The sequence below is a fragment of the Micromys minutus genome (assembly GCF_963924665.1).
Source record: "Micromys minutus genome assembly, chromosome: 29".
NCBI lineage: Eukaryota > Metazoa > Chordata > Mammalia > Rodentia > Muridae > Micromys > Micromys minutus.
This window is the reverse complement of record NC_137964.1, coordinates 32,646,656-32,663,800: the sequence shown is the minus strand read 5'-3', so window position 1 is coordinate 32,663,800 and position 17,145 is coordinate 32,646,656. Positions and strand designations below refer to the sequence as shown.

At 48.8% G+C, this 17,145-nt stretch overlaps 1 protein-coding gene across 1 annotated transcript; it reads right to left on the bottom strand.

The window, feature by feature from the left end:
* Positions 1-1,192: 1,192 nt before the first annotated feature.
* On the bottom strand, positions 1,193-12,198 carry UNC119B (unc-119 lipid binding chaperone B). The gene is made up of 5 exons (XM_080941294.1): positions 11,945-12,198; positions 8,512-8,625; positions 5,715-5,826; positions 5,411-5,583; positions 1,193-4,026 (listed from the first exon to the last, which is right to left on the bottom strand). Exons 1-5 carry the CDS (start codon positions 12,186-12,188, stop codon positions 3,914-3,916), a joined length of 756 nt encoding a protein of 251 aa, XP_080797420.1. The 5' UTR covers positions 12,189-12,198; the 3' UTR covers positions 1,193-3,913.
* Positions 12,199-17,145: the final 4,947 nt, after the last annotated feature.

The window sequence follows — 17,145 nt, the reverse complement described above, 5'->3', positions numbered from 1 at the left end:
GGCTGACTTGGAACTTGCCATCAAAGACTAGAGACAAGCCTTGAACTCAAAAGATCAGCCTGCCTTTGCTTCTTGGGTGGGGGAATCACAGGCAGGTGCCACCATTCAAGCCTGTATTTTTGAAATATCTAAAAATAGAAAGGGAGGAGATAAATTTCTTATGGGCCAATAAGATGGCTTAGTGAGCAAACACACTTGCTGCCAAGTCAGATGACCTGAGTTCTATCCCCAGAACCTGCCTGGGGGCTTCTGCAGTCTTTGACAGTGACCTGAGTCCTCAACGGGGCAGTGTCGTAGTTCTGACTGACTGCCAATCAGGTTGCCTCTTTGTTTATAGGTTTCACAGAACGAATAATTACCCAACAAGTACAGACTATGTGTTTTTTTTTTTTCATTACATGTCCAGGGTTACAAGTCTATTTACAATTAGAAAGAACAAACAAGAGTGGCTGGAGAGATGGCTCAGTGGTTAGAGTACTAACTGCTCTTCCAGAGGTCCTGAGTTCAATTCCCAGCAACCACATGGTGACTCACAACCATCTGTAATGGGATCTGATGCCCTCTTCTGGTGGGTCTGAAGACGGTGACAATGTACTCACATACACACAATAAATCTTAAAATATCTGTCCAGCTTAGGCTTGAAGCTTGTTAATAATAATAAAAACAAAACAAACAGGTCTCTGTGCCTTTTCTATTGGGGAGCTAACACGGGCTAGAGCGGGAAAGCCCTGCAGTTATTTGGGAGCAAAAAGAATCCCCCCTTCCCCAGGAATTACAAGTATAAGCCACCACTGCCTGTGTTGTTTTGATTTTTGAGGCAGGGTCTCACTATGTGGCCCTGGAATAGTAAACCAGGCCAGCTTCAGAAACTGGCCTGCCTCTGTCTCCCAAGTGCTAAATTAAAGACGTGCTGACATGCTCGGCTCAGAAGTGTAGATAAACGAGGTCATCTTGTTAGCACACACACTAGTAAGCCTGCCTTTGGGGCTGGGAACAGTGTGGAATATGCTGCTGGGAACAGAACCCAGGTCTACGGGAAGCACGGCCAGTGCTATTACACAGCCACCTCTCCCTCCATCCCATAGATGTTTCACTCAAAGTCAACAGAAATACAACAGCAGAGGAAAGGGACCGAGAGCCCACCACCTCCCAAGCCCCAAGACCCAATCAAGAGGCAAGACAGAGTAAGCATACTGTGAAAAAATCTTTATTACTGTCTCTTGTGGTAAAATAGTATCTTATACAAATAGAATCACCTGGTTTGTTTTGGAATGAGGATTTTAAGGACAGAGATGTTTCTTATATTCTGTGAAAAATAGATTTACAGGGAAAATAGACTTTCACAACTTAAGTGACATCACCACATGATCCTTTATGAAACAAGGTGAGCCCACCTCTCCAGACTCCCTGTGGCTATGATGCTCTGCACACGGAATGTGGGTATTTTCAGAATCTGAGTCTATGACAGCAAAGTGCTGTCCTTAGGAACTGGAAATCAGATGCCTGGAGCCTAGAGAAGCTTGGTAGGAGACAGTGCTGAGCTAATCCAAGACAACAGCTGATGTCAGCCCAGTACTGGCCATCTTTACTCCTGTATTTATGGTTTAGAAGGGCAGCTTGGCCCCAAGGCATGGGACAAGGATGGAGATCAAGCAGAACCCTGCCTCACACCATCACTCAGACGACTGCTCTGGGAACGGAGCATGCCCCACCCCCCAACACTGACTCTCTCCCACTGCCTAGCAGGCAGCCACTGTAGCCTCTTGTGTTCCTAGACACTTTGACTCTGACTCAGCTTCTGCTTGTTCAGCTAGTTACAAAGTATGACTTCCAGTTTACTCAAGTTGGGCACAAAAGCTGAAATTTCAAACTCTCTAGCAAACAGCAAGATGCATCCCTAAGCAGCCAGACAGGGGTCACTGGCCCTTCAGAAGCTAAAGAAGACTGCTCCATCCTACTAGTGTGACTGAGTGCTGGCCTCAGTGTGCTCTCACTGAGAACAGGCCGGCGGGAAAGGAGCTGCAGCCCTTCTCAAGCCAGTGTGCCCAGCTCCTCCATCCAGGATCTCCAAGGAAAAGCCAGCAGGACGGGCAGAAAACAGCATGCCAAGAAACAGGAGTGGTCCAGGCTGCGCTCCACTGAGCAAAAACCATGTAGCTCCAGGAAGCACATCCTAGATAGTACTTACAAACTAGGAACCAAATACCTCATCAGACGCTGTAACAGAGCAGGGACTCTGAAGCTTGTCAAGAACATGGAAATCTCATCAGAGGAGTCACATGAGAAAGGTAGAGAGACTGTTTATGTCCATATGCAGGTAAGGGAGAACAACAGCCCCACAGCTCCCATAGCACACAGGGCAGAGCCACTCTTAAGGCACGTAGATTCGGAGTGGACTCCAGTTCTGAGATCCACTGGAATGGTTAGGAGTGCCCACCACAGGGCACCTGGGCTCCCCCAGCTCAGGGGGTAAATCCAGTGCAGCAGGAAGGAAAATCCAGGCTTCCTCATTCCCAACACTTCCCAAGCACGGCATCGTCAGGTGCTGGCCAGATACAGAGCATGGCTAATAAACCCATTAATGCTCTAGAAGCCAACAGAGCGACACTGGCCAAAGCTCGTCCTTTCTCTCAAGTACTCTGGGGCCCTGGTCTCATCACAGGTGACAAACAGGTGCATCAGAGACAATCTATGCACATCCGCCCTTCCTGCACTTCATTCAATGACAAACGGACCCCAGCCACAGCAGAGTCCCAGAGCCACCCACAGGGACAACCTAGGGAGCCAAACATGTGGCTGGGAGTCAGTCAGTGGGGATCTGAGGACACCTGAGGCAGCCGTCTGAGAACAGCACTCTGACAGGCAACCTCAGCCTATGCTGCCCTTCCCCAACACTCAAACACACAGCAGCTGGAAGGCAGGATCAGAATATATATTCCTTAGGACCATATGGCCAATGGTTCTAGGAACGGCTTCAGCAGAAAGGAAGACAGACAGGAAAGCATTCCTGAACATGAGACTCTGTTCTGGAGCCAAACCCCTACCCCCCAGAGCCACTCTTCAAGGCTCAGCGGATACAGAGTCAGCTCCCCTAAAGCTCCAAGGTGCCTCTCCCACCATGAGCCACATTAGCCTGGGAGCCTATCGGCATTTTGGGCACTAAACACTGACAATGTAAAAATTCCCCCAAAGAAGTCTGAGAATAAGGGGCACAAAGAACAACTCACCTGCACTGAACTCGAGAGACACCATGTTCTGTGAACAAAACTGACAAAGGCCACAGCAAGGCCATGTTAAAGTCACAGCCAGGGGCACAGAGCAAGCTCATGGCCTCTAGAGCAAGAACAGAAGGTGCCATCAGGCTGAGACTGTGGTTTCCCAGGCCTGGCTGTGGCTTCTCAAAGGCAGGTAAGAAGCCTCCTCAGAAACCTGTCTTTGACTCTGGTACCACCTCCCCAGTGCCTTAGCCCAGGCTCTGCCCTACCTGAGTCTTTCTTCAAGTTTCTTCCAGTTGGCCTAACTGCATAGGCGAGGAGAGACTGTGCCAGTGACACGGGACGGTGGAGAAGTGAGCTGCTCTCAGCTGCTCAAGCCTTCTGACTGACACAGCTGTGCCTGGACCGGTAGGCTTGTCAAGACAAGAGTGCACAGCTAAGACGACACAGAAATGAGCTTTTATCTGGATCCCGGGAACCTTACCCTAATCTTTTACTTCACTATAATACCTCTGTGAACTAGGGGCAGGGAACAAACACTGGGAAGAGAAACTGTTGGCTGGCACCTCCTCGGAGCACAAAAGACCGCCGCCCCAGCTGCAGCTTCCTGGACCAGGTTCAAGGTGGGTGTTGACTGGTAGCTGCTGCAATTCCTCCTGTGTGCCTCGTGGTGGCAGCAGAGGACCTCCCTGTCCACTCACTGGCCTCCGTTATAGGCGTAGTCGGCCTTGTTGTGCATTATCAGCTTGTTGTCCACAAAGTAGAAGCTGTCGGAGCGTGTCTCATAGGGGTTCTCAATCATCAGGCGAACTGCAGGGAGAGCACACTATGTGAGTCTGCCCCACAGCTGGGCATAAGAAACTCAGTCTGACTGCGCTCTGCCCAGATGACCAGGGCAGAACAAAAGAAGCCAGAGAGACTGGAGGGCCCCAGATGGACCATGACATCCAGTTTTATGCAAGGATGCAATCAACTCTTTAGTCATCCCTACTCTGGTCTGTCTTGCCGGTCTCCTAGGAAACAAACTTCTCCCTCAGTCATGGCCTCTTTCCTCCACGCTCTTGGCTGGCTCAGCGAATGAGCCCTGGCTTCTGGCCTGATGCCATTTCTGGACATTCTAGTAAAAACCAGAGCAGCATGCCCCTCTGTGCCAGCTTCTTTGGGTTGTCTTCTGTGTGGAGAAAGGAACTCACTGCACCACTCTGGCTGGCCTTGAACTCACAGAGATTTGCCTGCCTCTGCTTCCTAAGGGCTGATGGTTAAATGGGGGGAGGGGGCACCACCATAACAAACTCCCTTCTTTGTTGTTTTTTTTTAATTTTTAAAAAATTACGTATGTATTTGTACAGGTTTCTTTGCCTGCCCGCAGATATCTGTGTGTGCCACATGCGTGCTACACTCTCAGACGCCAGAGAGGATCAGATGCCTAGAAGTGGAGTTAAAGCCATGTGGGCAGCCACGGTGTAGGTACTGGGAAGGGAACCCAGGTCCTCCAGAGAAAAGCCATGCTCTTCCTCATGACTCCATCCCTCCTACTGCTTACGGGCCTGCAAGCCAAGAGAGCCCTAGGCACAGCCTGAGGAACAGAGGGGAAGCCACTCTCTGGAGAGGGTTCTGATGTTTACCTGCAAGATCTAGACAGAGGCCTGCTTGCCTAGGGAACTTCTGTCTGTCTGTCTAAGCCCTCGCCTTGCCCTCTTTCCACACTGGAAGAAGGTAAATACAATTATAGTCACCTCCTCAGCAGGCTCTGATTTAAAAGCCACCTGCCCTCGGGAAGCCACCGCAGGTGTTACAAAGTGTCAGAAATGTTAAGTCCTCTGAGCTCATCCAAGGCCCTGGCAATTCTATTTACACTCAGACTCAACTCCACACCCTTTGGGCGGTTTGGTTCACCAGTTAATCTAATCTTGCAAGTATCTACAAATCCAGGTCAGCTCAAGCCAGGATGAAATATTGTCAGGACGCCCTGCCTGGCTCTCAGGCTTCCCACCCAGTCCAGAGTGTGCAATGGTTAGAGAGCTGAGACTCAGAAGTAAGCAGGGCTCAGTGGGGCTGTGAGCAGCAGTGTGGCCTTAGCGCTTCAGTCTGGGCTGCCCCCCTAACTCCCCCTCACTCCCCCTTAGCTCCTGTGGTCACATGACCGGACACAGCAAGCCACACTTCCCTCTTGTACGGAATGAGGAATACATACTGACATCCTCGGAGAGCTGCGGAAACTCGTAGATGTGCTCACACGTGTTTCTGCTGCTAGGGATGCAGAAGCCAAAATCAAAGTCAAAGGTCTTCAGCAGCCGCTCCCGGAAGTAGTGCCGCTCAATCATCCGGAAGCCTGTCACAGGCCTGTCGCCCACAGTGAACTCTACCCTGTAAGAGAATCTCTGTGAGACTTCCTTCTTTTCCTCCGTCCTCCACAGCCAGCCTCTACCCCAGAGCACATTCTTCCCTGGGAGCAAAGAGAATGAATGTTCTGCCCTCAGAAAAATAACAGCACTCACGTGGCACCAACGGTCCTGAGGCGGAGAAATGCTGGTGTGAACTGATAGCGAACGAAACGCCCCACGCTGATGTCCACATCCACACTCTCCTCCTCTGCGTCCTGGTCTTGGACTGAAAGAGCAGAACTGAGCTGTGAGCACACCGCCGAGACTCGTGACAACCTTACAGCCCTTCGGCCTGGGCACATGCTGTGTAACAGGATGTACCAGGCTTCAGAGCAGCCCTGTGGGGAGGAGCTGCTTGTTCTGGTTTCACAGATGAGGACACTTAAGTTCAAAAATGTTGTCACGCCCAAAGTTCTAAAACAGTTAATGAATTGAGCAATGTTCTGAATGCAGGTCCAGTCTACCAAAGTCTGTTCTTATATAGTTTGGGGAGTGGGCATGTCCTGGGGTGAAATAAGATACAAGGTGGATAAGCTCTGACATGACCCCTATCTTATAGACTAGGTCCCTAATGACTGGATCAGAGTGCCAACCTCTACACAAGACAGAAAGGTCACAGAGGTCCCAAAGTGAAAGATGCATCCTGGGCGCACTGTCTGATTTCAAATAAAGACACTGACTGAGCTATAGACTCAAGGCACTAATGGCTATTGCAGGCCATTCTAGGCCCAGTCCTTTGACTACCTAGAAAAACGGGACCAGCATGTGGATTGGCACGTGGTCAGTGCCAGCTCTGGTCTAGCCTACTGCTGACTCCATACAAAAGATCTATAATGGTCATAATATGAACATGGGGTGAGGGTTTCTACAGTCTGAGCACGTGGGTGCCTTGAGCATCAAGCATCTCTGCCTGTGATGTCCCAGGGGCACTGAGACACCATGAGACACCACCCTGACTTGGGGCTTCTTCGATCTACAGGGTGAGCGCCTGGATCCAGTGATGTGATTCAAGCCTGAGCCTTACAGGCAGAGCTGGGAAGGATGGAGACCACATACCTACACCATCTGCAGCAGGGTTTTCTGAGGCTTCAGTGCCTCCAGCAGGATTGGAAAATGATGGTGGAAACACAAGGCAAACACAAGCTGAGCTAGGCCCGTGATCAAGCTGAGCAAAGACTCGAAGACGTCCCTAGTGAGTCTGCCTGTTTTACTTTAACCAGGTAAGTACTCTTCCTGAGAGTTGCAGCTTGGGACAATCTTTTATTTCTCTGAGATGCTAATACCTACCTTCTCAAAGAGCTGCAGGCTCATACTGAGCAGCAAATCAAATGAGAAGAACTTTGCAAAATAAATTTCATTAGGGGCTGAAAAGATGGCTCAGTGGTTAAGAGCACTGACTCCTCTTCCGGAGGACCTGGGTTCAATTCCCAGCACCCACAAGGTGCCTCACAACTGTTTATAACTCCAGGTCCAGGAGATTCAACACCTTCACTTAGAAATACATGCAGGGAAAACACCAATTCACATAAAGTAAAAATAAATAAGTTATTAAAAAATAAGTTTCTCCAGAAATCACAGTTGAGGGCCTGAAAGATGGCTAAGCTAATAAAGGTACTTGGAGACCTGAGCTTCCCTATGACCCACAATGGTGGGAGGAGAGAACCAATGCCCACGAGCTGTCCCTACCTCATTTCTGCCCTGGCACACATGTACACACGCATGCACCCCACGCTCATACACAGTAGCAATAAAAATTAAAACCAGCACAGAAGCTCCGGTGCAAGGAGTCCTCAAGGTACCTCCATTTAAATGGCAAACTCGCTCGCTATAGCTGCATGTGATTGTCTCAAAACGATGAAAGAAGGCAAACGGGAAGTGAGACAACCTCATGAGACAAGCTCGCTTGCACCTCAGGGGGTGGATGGCCACTGAATCCCAGGTTCATCTTTTGTCATCTTTTGGGGACGGAGAGTTGGCTCAGTAGTCAGAACACTGACTCAGTAGTCAGGTAGCTGAGGGATCAGCGCCCTCTTCTGGCCTCTAGAGACCACTGCACTCCTGTGCACAAACCCCAGATGAACACACAAGGGCACACACATTTTTTTTTAACCTTTGGAAACAAACAAACAAATCAAAAAAGACCAAAAAAAACCATTAAAGCAGAGCTTGGTAAGGAACCGAAAGCAGGACTTACAGACAAGCAAGGGCTGGAGGAAAGCTGCCTCACTGCGCACGCTCAGGGCAGAGCTTTCCTTCGTAAGCACAGGGTCTTAGGGAAGGTCCTGTGGGAACTGTGGGTCTCAGCTCCCTCTCAGTAAAAAGTGGCTGAGCCACTCAGAGACAACATTACATAAGGCAATTCGCTAAAGAATGTGGACAGTGACACAACACAAGAAATGTCAACAATCTATGCTGGTTGTGGTGACGCATGCCTATAACCCTAGCACATGGCGGAAGGGTGCATGCCAGGAGTTCAAGGGCACCCTCAGCCACACAGCAAGTTCTGGGCCAACATGGGCTACATAAGAATCCATCCTAAAAAACAAAACCCAGCTAGTGAGATAGCTCAGTGCACACAGGTGCCAGCCACACGCCTTGGACACCCCCCCCCCACACACACACACACACAGAGATGTGGAAACAGAGAACTAACTGCACAAAATTCCCTCTGGCTTCTACCTGTACCTTCTGACACACACACACACACACACACACACACACACACACACACACACACAACACAGCCTTTTAACATAGCCCTAACTGGTTCTAAGCTGACAGGAAATGATGGAAGAAACTGTCACGAAAGTGAGACACAGTGGTGTCCCAAAAACAGATGTGCTGGCCCACAAACACTGGGCTTCCCAAAGATCTTCCCTTCCTTGGCCGTGACCACAATACCCAGGCCTACCTGAGGTGCAAGGCTTGGCGATCTCAAAGAGCACTGTCCCCGTCTCCAGATCTCGGATTTTGAAGCGGGTAAAGTCAATACTGTAGATATTGTCTTCAGGCTTACATAAATAATCTGAAAAGAGACCAATGTTGTTAAGTAACCTTCTAAAGTTTCTTCAAAACATTTCCCTGGTTTTAAAGCAAATGTGTTCTTCTCTTATGCAATTCACTGAAAATGCTCCCCAAACATTCTTTTGTTTTTTAAGGTTTATTTATTTTCTACGAATGGGTGTTATGCCTGTATGTAAGGCATACACGCAGTGTTGGAAGGGGTCAGAAAAGGGAGTCAGATCCTCTGGAGTCGTAGTTACTATTGGTTGTAAGATGCCATGTGGCTGCTGGAACTAAACTGAAATCCCCTGAAAGAGCAGCCAGTGCTCTCAACCCAGCAAGCCACCCCTCAAGGCTCAAACATTTTCTTTAAGATTTGTTTAACATTAATTTTTATTTTATGTATGTCTTAGTAACTGCTCTGGTCCTGTGAAGACTTCATGGCCAAGGCAACTCTTAGGAAAGCATTTAACTGGGGGTAGGCTAACGCTCCAGAGGGCTAGTCTGCCATCATGGCCGAGAATATGGCAGCACTTGGAGCTAGAGCAGTGCTTCTTCCCTTCCTAAGGCTTGCGACCTTTAACACAGTCCTCATGGCATGTGACCCCAACCAAAACATGGGCTTTGCTACTCCATAACTGTATCTTTGCTATTGTTGTGAATCATAATGTAAACATCTATGTTTTCTGATGGTCTTAGGTGACCCACAGATTGGAAACCGCTTCCCTAGAGCACTAGCTGAGAGTCCCATGCTGATCTGTAGGCAGCTGCTAGGGAAATGCTGGGCCGTCCGTGAGCTGAAATCTTGAAGCCAACCCCAGTGACACACTCCCTCCAACAAGGCCACACCTCCCAATCCTTTCAAACAGTCCCACCCCTGGTGACTAGACTTTCTAATATATGAGCCTATGGGAGATTCTTATTCAAACCAGCACAATGTGTATGGCGCATGTTTTACCTGTATCACATGGGTACACTGTCGGCAGGGAGGGCATCCCTTATGACTGGTGGTTGTGAGCATGTGGATGCTGGGAATCGAACCCAGGTCCTCAGGGAGAGCAACCAGTGCTCTTAACCATTAAGCCCTCTCCCCAGACCCCAAACACTCTCTTGTATTATCAAAATTAGGAAATTCAAGAAAGAGAAGGAGGAAGGACAGAGAGAAAAGTTCAGAGATACATTATATATGTATGAAATTGACAAAGAATAATTTTTGCTGTTGTTGTTATTGAAGACAAGGTTTCTCTGTGTAGCCCTGTCAAACGAGGCTGGCCTCCAACTCACAGAGCTTTGCCTGTCTCTGCCTCCTGAGTGCTAGGATTAAAGGTGTGCACAGTCACTGCCTAGCAAAATTTTTGTTGCTGTTGTTGTTGTTTTTTTCCTTAAGCTTGCTTATTTTTATTTCATGTGCAATGGTGTTTTGCCTGCATGTGTGTCTGAGGGTGTGGATTCCCCAGAACTAGAATTATAGACAGTTGTGAGCTGCTGTGGCTGCCGTAGCTGCTGGTATAGGTTCTGGAAAGTGAACCTGGGTCCTCTGGAAAAGGCCAAGTTATCAGTAACTCAGACTCTGCAGCTGTACAGCACATGACATAAACACTCCACTCTCACTGAACCAAAGGTCTATGGACAGGAAATAAGCAAATGAGCAGGTCTTCAGAACTGTCGGTGCGCACGGAAGCCAAGTTGGATAATCACATGGAATGAGACTTTAACATCTACTTCAACCACTTAAAAGGTTAAACCCATTCTTAGTTTGTGCTGCAAAGAAGCATGCATACATTAGCAAGGCAGTCAGAATATGAGGCCAAGCAGCGCCTACAACACAGGGAACTAGTCAAACCCAAGTCACAAAGATGCTACTGCCTCATCTGCTGCTCACAACATCTTCCAAGCCCCTCTGCACTGTCTTAGCCTGTGTGTCCGCTGTTTCCTAGTCTACAAGAGAGACTGGAGAGCTACTGCTAACTCCAAAAGCTCATGGCAGAGGTTCTGTGTCTGTGGGACATACTTAGTAAACAACTCATAGAACAGAAGAACTTAAGAGTGATAAAATCCAAAGGCCACTAAGCTGTGGCTTTCTCTAAGAACTTGCAGAGATGGGCAAGGGACATCACTCTCCGGTGTTCAGGGGAGACCTGAGTACTCAGCATGTCTGTAGGGCCAGGCATTTGACAGTCCTAACTCACCAGTGAGGCTCACAGGATGTTTGTGGTTGGGCATTTCTGTACTTTCAAATCCCCCATGAGAACAGAGAACTGAAGCAGCTTTTCACTGTTCTGGGACCACAGGGCATGACTATCTAAAGTTGTTTTCAGACAGACGAAAGAGTGCCCCAACCCAAACAGTGCTGGGAAACTGGGTCACCAAACACCCAAAATCCAATTAAAACTATTTTAGGAGACGGAGGTTTCCTTTTGCACAGGCTGAACCAGTTAATAGCCACTTTCCCTCAAACTCCATTTCCAAGTCTCGGGAGCTGCCATGAACAACCTGAACTACACCTCACAGCCCCGGGCTGAGTGAAGCAATCCAGCGGACACTCTGGCATCCTTCAGGGAAGTGGGGTTAGAAAGTCTCCAGGGCAGGGAGGTGAGGAGGACAAACCGAGGCTAACCAGGTGACTGCAAACTCCTGGGGGAAAGGGTGTCAGGTCAAAGCTGGACTGGGCAGCTTCCAAAACACAGAGGTCATCAGGAAACAGACACACATTTCTTCCCACCATTCCTTACACCGCCAAAAAGACAGGATGGTGACTTATCATGCAAAACTCGTACTTCTGAAACTCCGACAAATTGTAAATTCACTAGAAAAAAATTGCAAGAGCAAGATCCCTGTGCCAGTTTCAACGCTCAAACTTTCAAACTTGTGTGTATGTGTGTGTGTGTGTGTGTGTGTGTGTGTGTGTGTGTGTGGTACAATTTAAGTCTGCAAGAAATGCAACAGCTAAGTGTTTGATGGAAGCACAAGCTACCTGTACACAAAGGGGTCCCCGACCCCAGAGGGGGACCAAAGCAAGGTCGAGTGGGGGAGGGACTGTCAGGAGCCTGAGCAGAGGGAAAGGCGGAGTCGGCAGGTAGGGGCTCTGGTCCAGAGGGCTGCGGAAGCTGGGGGCAGATCAGCGGGATGGGCAGGAACCTGGCTAAGGGCTGGGGTCCCAGGGAGAGGGGTCCCAGGCGGGGAGGGTCGGACCAGGCCCCAGATACGTTCGGACTCTAGAAAACCTGCCCGCCGGGTCTGGAAATCCGGCCGTCAGAAGCTCGGCCTGAGCAGACCCCGGCGCCACCACACGGCCCACCCCACTAAGGGCTCCCAGGCCCGGTGTCCAGCCCGCCACTCACTCTCGGTGACTCGGTTGAGGCGTAGGACGTGTTCAGGGCGGATCGTGTCCAGTGCCAGCAGCTCCTGCTCCGTGACCGCGGCCCCGGTGCAGTCGTCGGACGTGTGTGGGGGTCCGTGCCGCCGCGCCTTAAGCCGGTTCAGGACGCCGCCGCCCGCCTTCTTCTTCTCCTCCTTGCCAGCCACCAGCCCGCCGGGCCCACCCTGCGACCCTGCGGTCGCAGCCTTCGAGTTCGACCCGCTCATCGCTCCACCGCCAAGATGGCCGCCACCTCAGGGCGCCGTAACTATGGAGAATGAGGGCGGGGCCCAGGCGCCTGGGGCGGGGCCTGCTCTCCTAGAGGCGGGGCTTGAGCGTCTGGGGGCGGGACCTGTGGGGGAACCGCCTCCCGGACAAACGTTGATCCTATTAGTGAGATAGGGCTGAGACCTGAGGATCTTGCCAGTCACCCTGGATATTTAAAATACATCCTTATAAAGTAAAATAAAGGGGCTGGAGAGATGGTCCAGTGGTTAGAGCACTGGCTGCTCTTCCAGCGGTCCTGAGTTCAATTCCCAGCAACCACATGGTGGCTCACAACCATCTGTAATGGGATCTGATGCCCTCTTCTGGTGTGTCTGAATAGAGTGAGGGTGTACTTGTATTCATAAAATAAATAAATATTTTTTAAGTAAAATAAAGGGGGTGGGAGAAGTAAAATAAAAATAAAGTGAAACATATTTTTAGTCAAACAGCTTTGAAACAACTCTAACAATTAATTAAATTGCTGGCCCATGCTTTTAATTCCTGTACTTGGGAGGGAGGCAGAAGCAGGAGAATCTCTGAGTTCAAGGATAACCAGGGTTATACAAAGAAACCTTGTCTCTTGGTAGAAAAAAAAAGCATCTCTCCAGCCAGTCCTGTGTGTTTTGTTTTTTGTTTGTTTGTTTGTTTTGGTTTGGTTTGGTTTTTTTTTTTTTTTGAGTCTCACAGGTCTCACTATGTAAACCTGGCTGACCTGGAACTATGTGGCCAAGTCTGGCTTCAAACTCACAGAGCTCCACAAAGCCTCTGCCTCCCAAGGACTGAGTTAACTATACCACCACCTGGTTCTACAGTTTAGTTTTTTTAACAGGTTTAGGAAACTGGAGTATGACTTCCAATTTAACTTTCTCACTCCTTTCTAAGGCTTATTAAAGGCTTTCTTTGAAGGAAAAAAAATTACTGATATATCCTAGCAGAGAGGAGAATGAGAACACTGTATTAAACAGTAAATGGCCTCCCTCTGACCCCAACACTGTTCTCGGGGTCTCTTCAGCCACTGTACGAAATGTGGCCGTGGCTGTTTTCCAAGGCAGTCCCTCCTAGCCAAGCAGTCTGCCTCCAGTCAGACCAGGCGGCTAGAGCCTAGAGCTGCTGCGCTCATGGTAAGCCTGACACCACAGACAGGGAGGGCTTGCCTCAAATCAGCAACCCCGGGCTGGATGGTGACACACATTGTGGTCTGGGACCAAAAACTAGTAATTTCCCCAGTATCTAAGGCACTTCACTCCTAGGCTGAAGGCTTTAAAAAAAAAAAAAAAAAAAGTCATCAATTCATATTTGAACATCCTACCTGTTCCCAAAAAGATTTCTTGCATATTCCAAAGCTACATGGTACATTATTGGTAAATACAGTTTCCTTTCTCTTTCTTTCTTCTTTCTTTCTTTCTTTCTTTCTTTCTTCTCCCTTTCTTTCTTCTCCCTTTCTTTCTTTCTTTCTTTCTCTCTCTCTCTCTCTCTCTTTCTTTCTTTCTTTCTTTCTTTCTTGTTTTCTCTCTCTCTCTTTTTTGCCAGTCAGTCTTGCACTTTATTGTCCTGTCATCTCGGGCCTTGACTGTGCGCTTGCGCAGTGGGTACAGCCGCTCCTTCCGCTGCTGCTTCTTGGTCTTCAGCTTCTCCTCGTGCTTGGTGAGCCGGCTGCGCATGGCTCTCGTCTTCTTGGGTCGCAGGTCCAGGGCCTTGTACTTCTTCCCCTTGTAGAATTTCCCAAGGTTTTCCTTTCCAGTCTGATTAATGACAGTGAGGGTGCGAGCGGTAGATTTGTGAAAGACTCCTATCTTGGAGAGCTTGGATTCGGGGATGTCTGCTGACTGTGCCCTCCTGCAGACCTTAAGGGGAAGGAGGTGAACAGAATTTGCTGGGGTCAGGTGTTGAAGATACAGCGGTGGCAAACACATTGTGTCATACCTGTGACACATCTGCATCTGATCACTAGTGCCAGTAAGTAAAGAAAACACACACACACAAAAAAATCATTTTCCCTATTTGGTTCCAGGGTTTTAAAAATGGTTATCTGCATTTCTGTCTGTGGAGGCTGGAGCTTGATGTCGGGTATCTACAGTGGAAACATAAGGGTTCTTTGGAGAGTGTTGGATGGTGTTTGCCTGAATCAGACACAAGTGAAGGATGTTTTTCTAAAGCAAGCACATGGAAGGACACGTGTCTTCACTAACACACACGTCGTGGGCCTCCTTACTTTGCCTAGCTGAGCTCCATTTGTTGGGACTCCATAGGGACTGCTGCTTCCTTGGACTCCGGCTGATTGGCAAGGTGATGTCAGTCGAGCCAGCACCGGAGTTCTGCTAGGTCAGACTCGTGTGTTGAGGCGACCTGTGGAGATGCGGTGTTTGGGGAGAGTATAAGTAGGACTCAACGGACAGTGAGGGGCTGAGCTTGGCTTGCTTACACAGCTCAACACATCTTGGTCTCACGTCTTCTCTAATCTTTGCTTCCCTGAGAGAGGCACAGAGAGAACTTCTCCTGGCGTCCCTCCTGGTCCCTCATGCTGACTCCAGCTGAGGTTGAGGCGTGGCTGTCTCTGCTAGGTAGTGCTGTTGCTGTTGATTCGCCTTTGCTATCCAGACTCAACTGAACTGGACTGCTGGTGTGTCCGTGAAGGATTTGTGAATGGGCCGAGCTGCCGCTGCCGACCTGTGAAATGAACTGCTGACTGAGTTCCTGACAACACAGATGGGATTTGCTCCTAAACAGGTCCACTTCCCTTTCTTTCCCACTACCTCTGGCAGATGGTGGGCTGAAGGGAGGTTAAAGTGTTTTTATTATCATTAAGAGGTTTTGAAGAAATCAAGGTTACAGGTATCGTCTTCAATCTTGCTTCATCTTTTCTGAGACGGGTCTTCCACTGAACCTAGTCATTTCAGCTAGACTGGCTGACCAGCACCCGAGGACCCCACCTGCCTGCAGTGCTGGCACTGAGGTTCCAGGTGTGCACAGTCACCCCTGGCTTTTCACAGGGTTCTGGGGAATCCAAATTCATGTCCCCGTGTTTTCACAGGAAACAGGTTACCCACTGACCCATTCTCCGGCCCCCACAATACATACATTATTATGTCTTAAAAGGTTACGTTCCTTTAAGTTTTTAGTTTGGATTATACATATGGGTATTTGCCTACGTAGATGTCTGGTCACACAGAGGCCAGAGGGAGGAACCAGGTCCTGTGGAATTGGAGTTATATTTGGCTGTGAGCTGCCAAATTGGTGCTTGGAACCAAGCCCGTGCCCTCCAGAAGAGCAGCAGGTGTTTTTAGCCTCTGAACCATCTCCTAGCTAAGCTTACTTTTTTTTAAATTAATTATTTTTATTTTTTGCTAAACTTACTTTTAATGGTGTCTTAGGGTTCCCACTGCTGTGAAGGGACATAACCAAGGCAACTCTTACAAGGACAACAAGTAGGGGCTGGCTCACAGGTTCCGAGGTTCAGTCCATTATCAGCATGGCAGGAAGCATGGCAGCATCCAAGCAGGCATGGTGCTGGAGGAGCTGAGAGTTCTACATCCTGATTCACAGGCAGCAGAAAGGAAACTATTCTCCGGGGAGCCAGGAGACTATTCCACCTTGGGCAGAGCTTAAGCATAGGACCTCAGAGCCACCCCCACAGTGACACACTTCCTCCAACAAGGCCACATCTCCTAATAGTGTCATTTCCCTTGTGCCAAGCATATTCACTACACTAGGTGAGAAAGAATCTATTTCCCTATACTTAGGAGGCTGAGGCAGGATTGCTGAGAATTTGAGGTAGTTATGGGTATACAAGGAGTTCCAGACTAAACTGCGAAGTGTAACTCTCAATAACACACACACACACACACACACACACACACACACACACAGAGACATGCACGCATGCAACCCGTTTGTTTTAAAATGTGTGTGTTAAAATGTGTAAGTGCGCACACGCGCGTGTGTACTTCTCATATATATATATGTATGTATGTGTGTGTGTGTGTATATATATATATATATATATATATATATATATATATATATAGAGAGAGAGAGAGAGAGAGAGAGAGAGAGAGAGAGAGAGGGAGGGAGAGGGAGAGAGACCAAAACTAAATTAGGGAAATTGCTTCTCTCTTCTCATGTGGGTCCCAGGGAAGGTTTTCAGACTTGGAGACAGGCATACTTCATGGCACTAAAAGTTCAAGTTTGGGGTGGGCATGGTGTTACACACCTATATAACCTAGCACCTGGGAGGTGAAGGCAGGGCTATCACAAGTTCAAAGCCAGTCTAGGCTACACAGTTAAATTTCTGTTTCAAAAAAATTAAGTTCAGATCCTAGGTTTACTGGTTAGCAGCTGTGGGAATTCTGGACAGGCCATTCCTCCCCAGAATCTGAGTCCCTGGATGTGTCAGTCACCACACACCCTAAACTGTCAGGAAGAAAGAACAGAAACAGCAACAAACAGTGCTGTGTAGATGTCAAAGAGGATCCTGGGAATGGTCCTATGTCAACACTCAGAGGGCCTTCCCCAGGGCCCTCTGCAAGGGCGGAGGGAAGATAAGGAGTGCTGTGGGAGAATACAGGTCTCTCCATCAGTTAAGAGGTAGGCAGAGCCCAGCTGGGGCCTTGAAGAAGCAATGCCCACTAGGGAATGCAGCAGTAAAAGAAAAAAAAAATCACAAATTTTATTTATTGAGTTCTCATCATACAGCCCCTAGCTGGCCTGGAACTTGCTACGCAGACCAGGCTGACCTTGAACCTAGAACTTGCAGAGATCCATCCAATTGCCTCTACCTCCCAAGTGCTGGAATCAAAGCCACCACACAGCCTCAAACACTTTTTAGTACAAGGTCTGAGCCAAAGAGGAAGGGGGTTTACTTTTTACGACTATACATGGCTGAGAACAAACAAAACTGAGGATTCTTTTTCTCTTGGG